This window comes from Loxodonta africana, chromosome 15, assembly GCF_030014295.1.
Source record: "Loxodonta africana isolate mLoxAfr1 chromosome 15, mLoxAfr1.hap2, whole genome shotgun sequence".
Classification (NCBI taxonomy): Eukaryota; Metazoa; Chordata; class Mammalia; order Proboscidea; family Elephantidae; genus Loxodonta; species Loxodonta africana.
Window position 1 is genome coordinate 56452764 of NC_087356.1, and position 16468 is coordinate 56469231.

The 16468-nt window shown below is 48.5% G+C and overlaps 1 protein-coding gene across 3 annotated transcripts in view; it reads right to left on the bottom strand.

Moving 5' to 3' along the window:
- Positions 1 to 16468, bottom strand: part of FLI1 (Fli-1 proto-oncogene, ETS transcription factor) — a 145284-nt gene that overhangs the window by 44045 nt on the left and 84771 nt on the right. For all 3 annotated transcript variants that reach the window (XM_064268880.1, XM_064268879.1, XM_064268878.1), the window contains 2 exons: positions 9220 to 9374; positions 3987 to 4190 (listed from right to left, as the gene is read on the bottom strand). In XM_064268880.1, the coding sequence (XP_064124950.1) occupies positions 3987 to 4190; positions 9220 to 9374 (359 nt within the window). The remainder of the gene's footprint in view (positions 1 to 3986; positions 4191 to 9219; positions 9375 to 16468) is intronic.

Sequence of the window (16468 nt, forward strand, 5' to 3'; positions counted from 1 at the left end):
TCAAAGATCTTCCATAGATGTGCTGGATTCCATCCCTTCTCTCTCTGAAAATATGCTCCTTTCTGGAAACTCCATACTTTGACTACCTCATGGCACCTTCCTTTCTATAGGGTCACTATGAGTCAGAATCGTCTCAACGGCGAGGTTCGCCCCCCCTTTATATCTACAAATATGCAAAAGAGAAGAAGACCCTCAATGAGATGATTGACACAGTGGCTGTAACTCTGGGCTCAAACACAGCAATGACTGTGAGGATAGTGCATGTGTTTCCTCCTGTTGTACACAGATAGTGTCGCTATGAGTCAGAACCAACTCAATGGCACCTAACAACAACAACAAAGAAAAAGCAATCCATGCTTTTTCTTACCATGCTACAACCCCAAAATACCAAACCCTCCGGCCTCCACTTCTTCACCACCTGCTCACCCCTTTGTCCTTTATCTCTGCCCTCCAATGGAAAGCCTCCCTGATGGTACCAACGACTTCCTCATCACATTCCTGAGCAGGTGTTTGTCTCACTTCAGTGTCTGTGTCTGGGGCTCATCTGTGACAGGTACTGGTCAGCACTAGCTGGAACCCGAGCTGCCCTGGGCTACTAAGAATGCAGTGCCTGGGGGTCCCGTGGTTTGAATGGACTTTGTCTCCTGGAGTCAGAAGGTGCTTCCACATTCCCCCAACAAAGGCATCTGCTGTAGTGCCCACAATGACAGGGCCACTAACTGTCCAGACCATAATGCTTCTCAGCTCTTTTCTCACAAAGGAAGCAAAGGGGTCAGTGATTCCTGAACCTCCAGCCACAGAGGATGCTGGGGAGAAGCAGAAAAGGCAGAACTGGCCAGTGTTTTTGCTTTGCTGGTTTCTCCTTGTTGTTGCCCAACCTCTCTGTGCCTCCCTCCACACCTGCCATGCCTAGTATCATTGTAGCATTCTATCCATCAACGAACCTATTTTTTTTAATTCTCCAAACACTTAAAGGATAAGAAATATAGATTAGAAAATGCTAATTATCCAAAGCTTAAAAAAAACTAGGTGGAAAATTGAACCCCTCTTTTTGAAATGGTTGTGTCTTGGGCTGACCTCATGTTGCAAAAAAAAACTCAGACATGAGATCATTGCTCTGGTGTTAACATACACTGCATCTCCGCACTCCCTCACTGGTTACCAGATGCCTCTGAGAGGTGACCGACCAGATAGCCTGGAGGCACTGGCAGAAACTTCCAAAGGCATTTAAATTTTCAAAATTTTTACAGCCAGTGTATATCGCCACACCCCATGTGGTACACTGTTGCAGAACAAGATAGAGGATCGCAAAGATGGTGCGTTAAAGTCTCCCCAAGAAATGGAGAGCAAGTAAGGAGCTAACATACTCAGAGCCAACAAGACAAGGAGAGTGGGCATTGTAGGTGCCTTCAGAGGATCTCAGCATTCAAAGGGGACTTAACATCATCTAGAAGTCTCTGGGTGGTGCAAACAGTTAACATGCTTGGCTGCTACCGAAAGGTTGGAAGTTCCAGTCCACCCAAATGCACCTAGGAAGATCTGCTTCTGAAAAAGTAGCCATTGAAAACCCTCTGAAGTTTTCTGAATAAACTGAATGCTTCAAAGGTCAGCGTAGCAGGGGCAGGGATTTGAGGACCATGGTTTCAGAGGACATCTAAGTCAGCTGGCATAATAAAATCTATTAATAAAACATTCTGCATCCAACTTTGGAGAGTAGCGTCTGGGGTCTTAAACACTAGCAAGCAGCCATCTAAGATGCATCAGTTGGTCTCAAACCACCTGGAGCAAAGGAGAATGAACAACACCAAGAACACAAGGTAATTATGAGCCCAAGAGACAGAAAGGGCCATATAAACCAGAGGCTACATCAGCCTGAGACCAGAAGAGCTAGATGGTGCCTGGCCACAACCGATGACTGCCCTGACAGGGAACTCAACAAAGAAACCCTGAGGGAGTAGGACAGCAGTGGGATGCAGACCCCAAATTCTCTTAAAAATACCAGACTTAATGGTCAGACTGGGACTGGAGGGACCCCGGAGGCCATGGTCCCCAGACCTTCTATTACCCAAAGACAGGAACCATTCCCAAAGCTAACTCTTCAGACAGGGATTGGGCTGGAATATAGGATGGAAAATGATACTGGTGAAGAACGAGCTTCTTGGATCAAGTGGACACATGAGACTATGTTGGTATCTTCTGTCTGGAGGGGGGATGAGAGGCCAGAGGGTGCCAGAAGCTACCCGAATGGACGCAAGGAGAGAGAGTGGAGGGAAGAACTGTGCTGTCTCATTGGAGGGAAAGCAATTAGGAGTGTATGGCAAGGTGTATTCTGGGGCAAGGTGTATGTAAATTTTTGTATGACAGACTGACCTGATTTGTAAACTTTCACTTAAAGCACAGTAAAAATTAATTTAAAAAAAAAAAAAACCCTCTGAATCACTTCTACTCTGACACACATGGGGTTGCCATGAGTCTGAATCGACTCAATGAAAACTGATTTGGTGAAATCATCTAAACACCCTCCCACCAATAACTCCGGCAAGATTCCCAGCAGCCTCGGGCATTGACAGCATGCTTGCTGCATCCTGAGGCTGCACAACCTGTCTTTGGACAGGACCAGGGCTTCAAACCTTTACAGAGCAGTGTCTCTCAAAATTTATTATACATAAGAATCACCTGGGGATCTTGTTAAACTGTAGATTCTGATTCAGTATATCTGGGGTGGAAATGCCAATTCTCAGCAGGAAGTCAAACCGGAATGAGCCATTCAAAGACCTGAACAAGACTGACTGGTAGAAAGTTTCTGCATAGAGCAAGCCCAAATCTGCCTTCCTGTAGCTTCAATTCCCTGACCCTAGTACAATCTTTGCAGGCAATAAAGCAACCCTTCAAATACTTGAGGACCGCATTGATAGTCTACCTGGCCTGGATTTCTGGGGGAGGTTAAAGTTGAGGTTATCAATGAGCCTAAAAGAATTCCATTTCTATTCTCAGCATACATTTTATATCAAAAGACAGAACCGATAGGATATTGGTGCTAGAGAACCCTGATATTGGATAAATAGTTTGGATAACTGCTTGCTTTCTGCATAAGCTCCCTCCCCAAAGCTTGACGTACCAGGAGAAAGCTTCCAGTAGATTCTAATTCATCTGTCACATCTGCTAGGACCCTGTTTAGCAAGGAAGCATGCAGGTAGCAGCAGCAGCAGCAGCAGTCATGTAAAGGTGGGGTTAGGGAATACTGCAATCAGTAAGGCCTCAACTACCAGCTGAAAGGTTGGCAGTTCGAATCCACCCAGAGACAATTTGGAAGACAGGCCTGGCAATCTGCTTCCAAAAGGTCACAGCCTTGAAAGCTCTGTGGAGCAGTTCTACTCTGCACACACGGGGTCACCATGAGTCAGAATCAACTAGACAACAACTAGCAGCAACACCAACAGGGAGTGCCAGTGACCCAAGGATAAGAGGAAGTTAATACGTAAATTTTCAAAACTTTAATGCTAAATCTACGAATCCAGAGTTTCCTGTAGGAACTTTGAATCATTGCTCAGGAAAACACTGGCCTGGGTAGCCACCTGTATATAATTACAGGGCACCATGGTTTCTGGAAAGGGGAAGAGACTGCCCTTCTCATGGAGGAGTGAGGCTAGCCCCTGGAGACCCCAGGAGGTCACAGCTCTCTGCTTTCTCTCCGTTCTTTATTTTCCTTTCTTCCGCTCTACAGAGGACACTTGACACGCAGGCTTGGGCCTGCCCCTGGCAGGGTCTGCAGGAGTCGCCCTGACCTTGGCAACTTTACTGGCGGCAAGCATCAGTCCAACATAAACCCCTAGCAAGGAATCAGTTTCCTCTCCCTGGGCTGGCTCTGTGGGAAGCCAGTCTTGGTCATGGTGAGGCAGGCTGGGCAGAGCACAGAGGGCCGGGCCTCTGCTCCTGGGCTCCCACACTAGGCTGTGAAGCTGCCCCCAAGCAGACAGCACACTTACTTTCCCTGAGGTAACTGAGGTGTGACAACAGGACTTCGGTGTTGTAGAGGGAGGTGGCGCGGAGGAAGTCCTCTTTGTTCATTTTACACAGTTCCTTGCCGTCCATGTTCTGGAAGAAGGAGGTGTCGATCTCCATCAGGCCGTACTCCTTGATGGCCCACTCCAGCCACTGCCGCACATGCTCCTGCGTCCAGAGCGTGGGGTCTGCAGAGGAGAGGGGCCGGGTTAGCAAGGGCGGCCAGGGCCTTGGCTGCTTCTCTCTGCCTCGGTGGGGAAGCTAGCCCCCTCCCACGTGGTCGTCCCAGCACCCATTCAGCTACACCACATCTAGCCCTGGCCGGACCACTTGGCCCTCTGGAGAGGGGCTTAGACTCCATGCTGTGTACCTGATAGGATGCTCTTTAAAGTGTTCAGAGGGCAATTAAAACTTTTTCCTGATAAATGGTGGCATCGAAGTGAAAATAAGCACAATGCCACCATCCCTGGAAAGAGAAACCATCTGTATTTTAAAAATATTACTGATTTCATGGAAGAACTCAGATCTTTCTAGGGGGGAAATACACACACAGACACACAGACACACATACACACACACTTTTACTGCAACCCCATCTGTGGTGTTAGTCTTTAACATAAATCCAGTCTGGCTTTTTTCCTTTTCGGGGCAACTGTGCTGAAATTCCTATCAGACTGTCCCAAAAACATTTCTGAAGTTTTTAGGATATTTAAATCCCCAAAGATGAGAAATGGTGTCAGAGAGAGAAAACCTTTGAGCTCTTGAGTGAGCATAAATAACAGGAAGACTGAGGACATTCCACTTCAGAGTCCTCATGGTGACTCCTTCTCAGCTAGGTGCGTGTCTGTGGGGGTCCTCTTGGAGACCTCATGTCAGCCGAGCCCTTCTATCTTACCACTTACCACTGTCTGGATGCCATCCCTTCACTTGGCTACAATTATTAATTACTGAATCCAATAAGCACTTCAGATACGCTCATTATAGGAGAAAAATACCTGGCCCTCACCCTCAGCAAACACCTGTGTGTTTGAAACAGTCAGAATACAGGGTGGGAAAGCCCACAATGGAGCAACATATTTTGTGGTGGTAATTCAAGGAGTCACAGGAGGAGAGGAATAGCATGGATTTGGAGACAAGGAAGGCTTCAGGAGGAGGTAAGACTTGACACCTCAACGTCTGTCATCAGCCTTCAGCCCCCAGCTTTGACTGGACCTGTGTTTTGGCACGGTTGCCTGGCATTGATATCTGTGCCACCTCTCAACCAAGCCATTGTGTCTGTGGCCTCAGCAAGATGAGAACCCGGATCTAGTGATCGGGGAGTGAACAAGTGGAAAGAAGTAAGGTTTCGGGGTGTCCCTCACAACCTGTGGCTGGGCTGCCAGAGGCAAGCTCCCCAGCCCTTTGACTCAGAGCTTTGGCTGACTGCCCTTGTCGCCTGGACTCTGGGCTTTGCAGGGCCCAGCACAGGCCTACGCACAGGAGTGTTGTTGTATCTACTGGACATGGAGGAGCTGACAAGATGAGGGGTTAGGACAGGAGAATTTGGGGTCTCAGGCTGCTAGGATGTTGAAACATCATACCAATAATCTAGTATTAGTGACAGCCCAAATTTTAGGTGCTTACTCTGTGTCGGCTGCTTGTGAGTCCTATTTTTATTCACCAAGAAAATGTTGCAAAATGGATTTTATGCAGGGCTTTGAACTGGTTCATTCTGGTTTGAACCCCTGCTGAGAATTTGCGTTTCCACCCCAGATATACTGAATCAGAATCTACATTTTAACAAGACTCCCAGGTGATTCTTATGTATAATAAGTTTTGAGAACTACTGCTCTACTAGTGGTTCTCCGAATTGGTCCCTAACCAGCAGCAGTAACATCCTCTGGGAACTTGTTAGAAATACAAATTCTCAGCAGGGGTTTGAACTGGCCCGAACTGGCTGGAAGCCCTGGTTTTGTTGTCCCTATTTTGCGATGGAAATTGAAGTCTTAACAGGGTGAGTCGCTAGCCCAAAGCCCCACTGCTGGCAAGTGCTGAGCTGGAATCTCAACCAGTCTTCACAGGACTTAACTTGGTTGGAGAGGTAGGCCTCCTCCGAAACAAACAAACAAAAAACCTAAACCCGTTGCTGTCGAGTTAATTCTGATTTGTAACAACCCTATAGGACAGAGTAGAACTGCCCCATAGGGTTTCTGAAGAGTGGCTGGTGGATTTGAACTGCTGGTTAGCAGCCCAGCTCTTAACCACTGCACCACCAGGGCTCTGGTCTCTCCCCAGGCACCTCAAATCTCACCTTCACACAATGCTGGCTTCTCTTAACCTTCCCTTAGGCCCCAAACCAGAGCTCCCCATAAAGGTTCATTGCTCAAGTATGTAACCTTCTCTTTCTCAGGTTAAGTTTCTTCTTTGTTCTATTTATCCTCTCTTACTCTCCAGAAGCACTCAGGCGTAGGCATGGACCACTGGTAAATGGAAATAATTTTGCAACCATTTCAGAATTCTGAAGAAATGTCTTGAGGAGAGCTGGATTACACGGCATATTCTCTCATCTGATCTCCTTCACGTCTCCTAACTCCTCAGTTCTCATGTTTAATACACTGTGTATTTTATTTATTTTATTATTTCCTCCCTTGCTTTGGGCTCTCTCACAATATTATTTCTTTCTCTCGGCAGACAATGAATTATAAATCTTCCACTCTGGATCCTGCTAAAGTCTTCTAAATGTATCTTCTGGATGATTTAGACCTCGTTTCTTCCCATCTGAATGTGGAGCTGGGGATTAACTAGGGTCTTCATTTATACTTGTCTTAAAATCCCACCATAAATTCAATCAGTTGCTCCACGAATGTTTTATGGCCTTGATTTGTGGACTTGCACAAATGAGCCTTTCCCTCACGTTCAGGAGGCTGACCTGGAGGCAGCCAAACTGTCTGAGGAAAAAGCTTACAGGTTTAGCCAGAGGGACAATAATTAAGTAAATCCATAGGTATGAATTCATGATGTGGAAGTACTTTAAAAACAGTTTGATATGAATTTATGGTATTTTCACAATTATACTACGGCTACCCTGGCCCACTGAAGGTGGACATCTTATTACTCCTTTTGAAAGGATCCAAACACCAGTCCGGAGTTGGAGTATGGACAAGGTTCCTGGCTATTCTGCTCCCTCTCCCTGACCCCTCCCCAAAGTGAGCCACCTAACTAATAGTGGGCTCTCAGACTATCTCTGATCCCCAGCCCTTCAGGCTCTGAAGACCTCAGTTCCATGCTGGTGGCTGTTTGGCTGAAGCAGGAGAGCTTAATGCCCAACGAGCAAAGACCTGCTGAGGTTTGACTTTGCTTTGGGGAGCATAAAGATGCTCCCTGTGACCACGTCAGTTTTAATACAATTTCACTGTCTGCCTTCTTTACGTGAGGACAGAGAAGATGCTGCTGTCTTGGACCTTATCAGTACTGTTGCTGTCCAGTCAACCCCAACTCATGGTGACCCCATGTGTGTCAGAGTGGAACTGTGCCCCACAGAGTTTTCAGTGGCTGAGTTTTGGGAAGTAGATCGCTAGGCGCCTATTCTGAGGTGCCTCTGGGTGGACTAGAACAGCCAACCTTTTGGTTAGCAGCCAAGTGAATTAAAAGTTTTCAGCACCCAGAGATTCCTGGGATAAACATTACTAACTGCTCTTCTGAGGGAGGTGGAAGGTCAAACATTAAATGATATAAGTACTGTAATGTAGGTAAAGTCATTGACATGGTGCCTGGGACCTAGAAAATACTCAATTAACGAGGATGGCGGAGACCGGGCAGTGTTTCGTTCTGTTGTACATAGAGTCGCTGTGAGTCGGAACCGGCTCAATGGCACCTAACAACAACAATTCTTCCTCTTCCTTTGTTAAATCATCTGCTTGTGGAAGAAAAAGTTTATCAGCAGTTTTTAAGTCCTATCCAAACCAAACCTATTGCTGTTGATTCCAACTCATAGCAACCCTATAGGACAGAGCAAAACTGCCCCATAAGGTTTCCAAGGCTGCACTGTTTACAGAAGCAGACTGTCACATCTTTCTCCCATGGAAAGGCTGGCGGGTTCAAATCATTGACCTTTTGGTTAGCAGCTAGCATAACCACTGCACCACGCAGGCTCCCTTTAAGTCCTTAGGGCACAGAAAAATCTACAGTAGCCTGGCCCATCTCCTGTGCCACTGCTTCCCACACCCTCCTCCTCCCTGCCACGTTTAATGTGGCCCAGAACACATGGATGTGCCCGCAGACCTCGGAGGTGGCTGGACACAGACTCCCACGGACCAACAGACAGCGACCAGGAGAGGCCCATTGCAAAGTCATGCCTTCTAGACCGTCAGACACATTTCTCTGGACTACCTCAAAGAGCTGTCTAATTCTTTGCTTTCAGACATAACTGTATTTACACTTTTCCAAATAGGTGGGGCTTTGCCTTTTTGGTAAAGTTATTTTGGTAAGATTACTTTTACCTCCTGCCCTATAATTCTCTTTGCTTAACGTTTGGATGTTCTTGCTCCTTCTACCTGGCGCAGATTCTATACATTGCAGCTTTCAAAATCCCTTTTTGACCAGGCAGCTGAGCTTGGCCAAAGCAGAGTGTCCAGCCAATGGACTAGAGTGCTGAACAATGATTTTACTTTCTGTTACAAATAGCCCCAATACCTAGGAAAAATAGGCTATTTTCACATTCTGACATAACTCACTGCACAAATGCTAAAGTACTACATTTGTTAAATATAGTTATTCCTATTTTAAAACTGAAAGAGCTGGCTGTAATTGTGGAAAGGTGGCACCCTGCAGATGCCAGGAAGTCCATGCCTAATGGGGCAGGCTAGCCTTCTGTAGCTGTCTTCTCCTTATAGGCAGGCACGGTTACGTCTGGGGATTCATGGGACTCTCTGGGCTCAGGCAGCCTTGCTTCTGCTCACTTTGCAGACCTAGTTCCTATGGTAGCAGGCCACTGATGTGACATCTGTGATGGGATCTGCCTGAGGGTGGGACTTCAGGAATCAGCACGCCAGGGATCTGGTGACATTGAGGTGCGTCTTGGGGGGCAGTAAGGGAATAAGGGAGGAAGTGCAGCCTTCCCCGTTCTGTGTTTCCATAGAGAATAGGGGACGAAGTAAGGGTTTAAATGCCCACTGGGCAGTCCTACCCTTCCACTACTAACCCCAAAGAGGGAGGAGGCGAAGGCCAGCCAGGCAGTACCTGCAGGGACGATGACTCTCCGCTCGTTGGTGGTCATGTTGGGAGGAGGGGGGCCATTCTTCTCATCCATGTAGGTGTTGTAGTTCATGGGGTTGGACTCGCCTCCACCAACGAGCTTGCTGCATTTGCTAACACTGCAGTCCACCGGAGACTCCCTGGAAGTGAGAGGAGACAAAGCCCAATGGGAAGTCATCGAGAGGGCTGCTGTCCACCCGGCCTGGGCGCAGCTCGCCAGCAGCCTGGGCACTGTAGGCCAAGAGTGCTCAGGCCACTGCGAGCCGCTTCCTAGCCTCGTCTGGTGGGATGAGGAGGATGACGATAGAGATGCCTCATTTTTGTCTTCCATACTGCATCAGCATTGTCTGCAAATCCCAGCCCTGTCCAATAATTATGGTACTTAACAACTTTGGGCAGCTCCTTCCTGCCCTCATAGTAACGTCTGAGCCTTTTAGGACGGTACTGAAGTCCTCCCCATCTGATGGCTGCCTCACTGCCAGGAGAACTACGTTTGCGCTGCTCCTTGTTCCCAGATCCACCTTCTTCCCACTAAGATGGCACTTTGCTACTGCCTTTTTTTTCCTTCTAGGACTTATCCTGCCATGTGACAGTTAGTTTGCCAGGCACCCTTCCCCCTGATGGGTTGCAAGTTCCTGGATTGTGTCCTTGCTTTCATTTCTTAACCTCCAGTACCTTCCACAGTGTCTTACATAGTAAGTGAATGATAAACATTTTCTGAATGAATACTTCTATTGCATGTACATAATTTTAACGCATTTCTCATACACTGTTCTATTTGAACTTCCCAGTAACCCTCCAAGATTGGCATGACAAGGGTTGCTATCACCTTCTTATGGCTAAGGAGAATGAAGCTTTCCTGAGTGGCCCAGGGTGGGTCACAGTGGTGGAGCAGCACTCAGGCCTTCAGGGGCTTAGACTTCCCTATCAAAACACATTTACGAAAGAGCTGGTTGCTATATGCAGGAGGAATAGAGTCCAGGAACTTTGCCCTGGAAGAGAGGTTATGGCCCTCTTAGTACTTTACAGCTCTGGTGACCAAGTTCACAAGGGAAATGGCATGGACGTGTACAAGGGACACAGCAAATGACCCAACCTAATTACCCAAGAAGACTAATTACAAACCCAGACACAGTTGCCATCAAGTCAGCTCTGACTCGTAGAAACCCCACATGTGTCAGAGTAGAACAGTGCTCCATAGGGTTTTCAGTGGCTGGTTTTGTGAAAGTAGATCACCAGGCCTTTCTTCCAAGGCACTTCTAAATGAAATTTGAACCTCTAACCTCTTGGTTAGCAGCCAGGCATGCTGGCCACTTGCACCATTCATGGACTCCCAGGCCCCATTGGCATCCGGTATTCTACACCATCAGTGCAGAGAGGCTGCTCAGTGGCTTCACCTCAGCACCAGTGACATCCCACCCGTGGCTACCCAATGTCCAGGAACAGGCAGGACACACATTCCCCCAACTCAGAGTCACAGGCTCCCGCAGGGTGCCCAGGGACAAGCCAACCTTCCCCGGCCAGCTCCTACTCAGGCAGCGGCAGAACCAAAAAGAGACCATTGGACGGCCAAGGTGAGGCCGCAGCTGTGGTTACAGCAAGTAGGAGGCATCAGTCCTAGCGCCCTGGGAAAAAGCCAGTTATCTCAAGAGTTTCCAACCAGGCCTTCAGGCCCAAGAAGTTCAGATAAGGCTCAGATTAAATCCTTCCAACTCTGGGACCCAGAACTTCTGGACTTCCCAAAGGCCTGGTTGCTGCCCCTGTCACTGCTATGGGTGGAGCTGGTGGTGCCAGCTGGGTCGGGCCTGTGTGCCATGCTGCAGGGGTGGTGCCGAGGCAGGGAGCGTGGCAGACAGGAAGGCAGTCACCAACAGGCGGAACAGCTCAGGATTCCCGAGATGCCGCAGGGGCAGGGGAAGCCCAGCATATTCAATAAAGAAAATTAAATGAATTTGTTTCTTAATGTGAAAGGAAAAAAATATTGAAGCTCACTTATCATAGCTGGGAGATAAACGCTCCACTGAGATATTAAAAGTCAGACGGTAATTTTTTCCTGATGTCTTACAGAAGGGAACATGGGCTGAAAATGAAAATAAGATGTATAACTTACACATGTTAGAATTTAAGGTTTTACTATTTGCCTACTGTTTTTCCAGGCAGAGAACCAAGACCTAGCCGTCAGAGTCCCAGGCCGCTGAAGGTTTAACGTCCCCGTGGCAGTCAGAGGGGAGGCGGTAGCACTTTGGGGCTTTTCACCAGAGTTTGGCCTTTTAGCTTCTGCTGTTGAAGGACTTGGCCTGAGATGAAGCAGCCCCAGAAAGCCCGGGTGCCTGACTGTGTGGAGTGCTGCCCTGGACTCGCCAGGCCCCACCCCACGGCTAACCACACACATGCATGCATGCACACACACACACTCATGCAGACTCTCACCACACACACACACACACACACACGCACACAGACACGCACCACACACAAAGGCACGCACACACACACACACACACGCACACGTGCTATGCACACCACACCACACACATGTACACACACACACACCACATGCACACAAACACACCACTCATGCGTGCACACACACCACACACATGCACGCACTATGCACACCACACCACACACATGTACCCATGTACAGACATACACACACCACACGTGCACACAGAAATACACACCACTCACGTGCACAGACATGTGCACACACCACACGTGCACACACACACCATGCTGTCTGGCAGCCTCTTCTAGCATACTTGTCAGTGTGGAACAACCAAGTGCAGCAGAAGTTTGGAGGATTAAGGCAGGCTACAGCCAAGAGAGCAACTTTCCTGTTGGCAGGGGAAAACTGGCAGAGGGTGGGGCTGACAGAGCAGACACTTCCCCGAGGAGAAGGAGGGGTGAGAGGCCATGCGCAGGGTCAGGACTCTGTGAAGGCGAGCCTTGCCAGCAGGTGATGGAGCAGGAGGTGTGTGCCCAGGGCTCTCCCCTTGGGGCATGGGAACACATTTCTTTGTATCTTTGAGCCTGCCTTTCTTTTCCACCTCAGCGGGCCTCAGGGGGTTGCTGAGTTAACTGCTGACCTCCTGCAACACAGAGGTGAGAAGTCACACCCTCAGGAACTACCTCCTCGGTGACTCTTTAAGGTTACAGTAGAGGGGAGAGAGGAAGCGGGCAGCAGGGCCCAGTCCTGGTTGCCAGGAGAAGAGAAAAACAAAGAAGATGAAACCTTAGGTAAAACCTGCCTGCTAGGTGACCTGGTAAGGACAGAAGCCTGGAGCACAATGGGACCCAGAGGCTGGCCCCTGCTCAGCAATGTGCCATCCCACAGAAGTTCTCCCCTCCTCTCCTGTTCCTCCAGTGCCTGTGTACACACCTGCTCCCCACCTGACAAGGTAGCCTATCTGGCCATCCACCTGCCTGGGGCTTTCTCCTCTGGAACAAGGCCCTGTCCTCACCAGAGAGCTCTCTTCTAGGATCTCCAAAGGGGGGCCCTTAGGAAGAAGCCGGGACACCCCCTGGCCCCTCACACTTCCCCCGGCCTGCCCTGAGACAGAGAAAGAAGGAAAGCCATACCTGTGCCGTGGGCCTGCCTCAGCTCCCTCCATGCGGCCAGCTCTCAGGCTCTGTGCCTCGCCAGGCTGCAGGCGCCTCACTCACAGCCATTGGGCTGAAGGGCACCGCGAAGGGTGGGCACAGGTGAACAGAGCATAAAGGCTGCTCTTTAATGAGGCAGCTGGCGCCTGTGAAGAGGGCTGCTGAAAACAAGAGGGGGAGGGGGAGCAGGGGCCGAGGGGAAGAGGTTTTGTCCTTCAGCTTGCCTACACTGCCTGCTCGTTTGTATTGAGACCTGCGTTTACAGCTAGCATGGGCTTGGGGGTTGGGGCCCATGGGCAGCTGACAGCACTGGGGCAGGTGATCAGAGGGCCTGGGATGGCACAATAGAGCAGGGAGGAGGTGGCAGCTTAGAGAGTGAAACTCAGAGCATCTCCGTTTCAGGGTGACAGAAAGCAATGACATGGGGGTGTCACAGCAAAGGTGGCATGGGCCCTACAGCTCTTTTCCCAACTGAAGACATTTGTCTTCTCCACTGGGCATCAGCTCTTCTAGCCCATCTGGTTCTACTTTTGAGTGTTCGGTAAACATGGCATTAAAAAACTGCTAATGATTTCCAAAGGTGCCTTGCAAACTTAAGCAATTTAAAACAAGATGCAAAATCTTGGGTGTCTGGATGAAAGGAGACTCCAAAAGCTTTTCCCAGAGATTACAGTGCCAGACTACACAGACATCTGCTCTACCTTCCCATTCATCTCAGAGAGGCTCTCAGGATGTGCCACTGCAGACCTCCAGCCTGGACGTGCTATCAAGTGGTGCCTACAGGGTGGATTATCCAATAGGCAAGGTTTCCACACGGGTTTCACTACAGGTTAAGAAGTAAACACAACTAATCCTGTGCTTACCTTGCTTACCGGGTGATCTGTCCCTGTCAAGGATTGTAAATTTGAAAAGAGGCTTTGATTCTGTAGGAAGACGCTGTGGGGCTGGAAGAGAGACAGGTGCCAGCCATAGCTAGAAGCAGCATCCTTGATGTAGTGAAAAAAATGTGAAATTTTCCACAACTGATGATCTGGTAAGAAAATAAGCACTGTGCTTACCTTGCCTGTTGGATAATCCATACAGCCAACGCGCGATTGCAAGCACTACCCAAACCAGGCAGGTATGGTAGGACCGTCCTTGTATGTGCACATCGCACAACAGTTAGGCCATCTGCGTGGCCTTGAGGATTTCTGTAGGGTCTATGCATCGATGTGTGCATATGACTTTTTGTTCTTGAAAAGGTGATGCAATAAAAGCAAATTTCAAGGAAAAAAAATCACCGATAATAAAGCCAGCTCCCTAACAGAGTGCTGTTTTCATCTGCGTACGCAGGAGACACTGACGGCTTTTCCAGGATGCTAAGTATAGCTTCATGCGCCCAGGTTACAGTCCACCGTTCAGAACTTGGGAACTTAGGAAGGTGCCTGCAGTCGGAGAGGCACAAGTTACTGGGTGGGTGTGCAAGGCTGATTTCTGTATGTGGAATGTCTAGGTATCTAAGGCTAAAGACCCCACTGGTCCTTGCTGGGTGTCAGGGCAGGCTAGCCAAGGTCCCACACGCCAGGCACACAAGGCAAGCAAGTTCCTGCACTTCCCTTCCATAAACTGATGTTCTTTCCTTCACGGGATGTTTTCCCCAGGCCCCGTGGTTGAGACAGGATGCAGCTGAGAGCTATTTGTAGACCACAGCTTGGATCAGGTTGCTGAAGTCTACGTCCAACACAGAACCTGTGGGCTGTACTGTCTCAGGGACACCCACCCAAAAAGATTCCACTAACGACAGGAAGATGGGAAGAAGGAGGGTGCTAGCCTCCCCCAACACGGCAAACCCAGGTGTTCCCTGAGTTTCTCAGAGCTCAGTCTCTGGCCCCTGGTCCAGATGACAGGCTGCTGGGATAAAAGCAAGAAGAGCATTATAGTTTTAGCCACATAGAAACCATCCCTCCCACCAGAGGTACAAATATCTACAGAGCCTACGATAAGCATGGAGCGGTACCTCAGAAACCATGTTAGCAAAAAGCCTGGAGGGAACCCTCTGTGGATCACACGGCAGTCCAAAACATTCTAACCCAGCACCATCCAATCAAAGTAGGATGTGAGCCACATATATAATTATAAATTTTCTAGAAGCCATGTTTAAAAAAACTGAAAAACAAACCCCAAAACAGGTGGAATTAATTTTAATAACATGTGAGCTGATATTAATATATTAACCCAATATAGCCAAAAGATTATCATCTCACCAGAAAGCCAAACCAAATCCACTGCTGTCAAGTCGATTCTGGCACCTAGTGACCCTGCAGGACAGAGCAGAACTGCCCCAAAGGGTTTCCGAGGCTGCAAATCTTTACAAAAGCAGAATGCCCCATCTCTCGCCTGCAGAGTGACTGGTGGGTTTGAACTGCTGATCTTTTGGTTAGAGCCAAGTGCTCAACCTCAGTGCCACCAGGGCCCCTTCATTTCAACATAAGAATATAACAAAGGATGAGCTATTTCCACTCCTTTTCATACTAAAAAAAAAAAAAAAAAATTTTTTTTTCGTACTAAGTCTCCTAAATCCAGTGTGCATTTTACACTCAGAGCACATCTCAGTTTTGGACTAGCCACATTGCTTATGCTCAGTGGCTACATGTGGCTGGTGGCTGCCGTACTGGACAGCTCGGCTCTGGCCCATGAGCCAAGAGACCCCAAACGGTACACTCTACTAGGGTTTTCTCATCTCAGGTTAGGAAGCTTTACAACTATCTCGTCTGTCTTTTTTATTATTTGTTGTTGTTATTGTTAGTTGCAGCTGAGTTGGCTCTAGCTCATGGTGACCCCATTTGTGTCAGAGTAGAACTGTATTCCAAAAGGTTTTCAGTGGCTGGTGTTCCAGAAGTAGATTGCCAGGCGTTTCTTTTGAGGTGTCTCTGGGTGAACTTGAACCTCCAACCTTTTAATTAGCAGCCAAGCAGTTAACCATTTGTACCACCCAGGGACTCCTATAATGAATCACCCCTCTGAAAATCATCAAGTCATATACAAGCAACGAAGTGCCGTTATCACTCAGGAAATATGAAAAGTGCAGTGTTCAGGCTAAGAAAACTTAGTGGCCTGGCATCTATTTTACCATGTTATTTCTTTTTTTGCATAATTAACTAATAGGACCTGATACGGTTTCACTCTAAGCAAAGACATTTTTCTAACAATCCTTGCCTCCTGCAGCCCACCAGCCCGTCTACATGTGAGCACTTAGACAATATTTATGAGGTGCTGGAGATGGCTGTGCCCAACCTGCTGGACTCTGCGGAGTCTATTCCATCTTCTCTGTTTCCCCAAAGGGGGAAAGAGCTTGTTCATCTTTCTGAACCTGCTCTGTCACCTGCTGATGGCCCAGGTCATGACAGGCAAAGCAAAAGCAGGGGCTGCTTTGTGCAACTGGAGCCAGGTAAACATCATGTCTGCTCACCAGGTATTTACAAAGCCCTCTTCCAGCTGGCTGCTGCTGTGATGGGAGCCAGGTACCAGCTGACAAGTGGGTTCTAAAAACTGATTTCCTTGGGGGGCCCTGACTGTGATTAGTATCCTGGTGTGCCTGGGGCTTTTCCTGTGGCAGGAGAGGGAGCAGTTAGCTCATAGGTGCAGCTTCGCT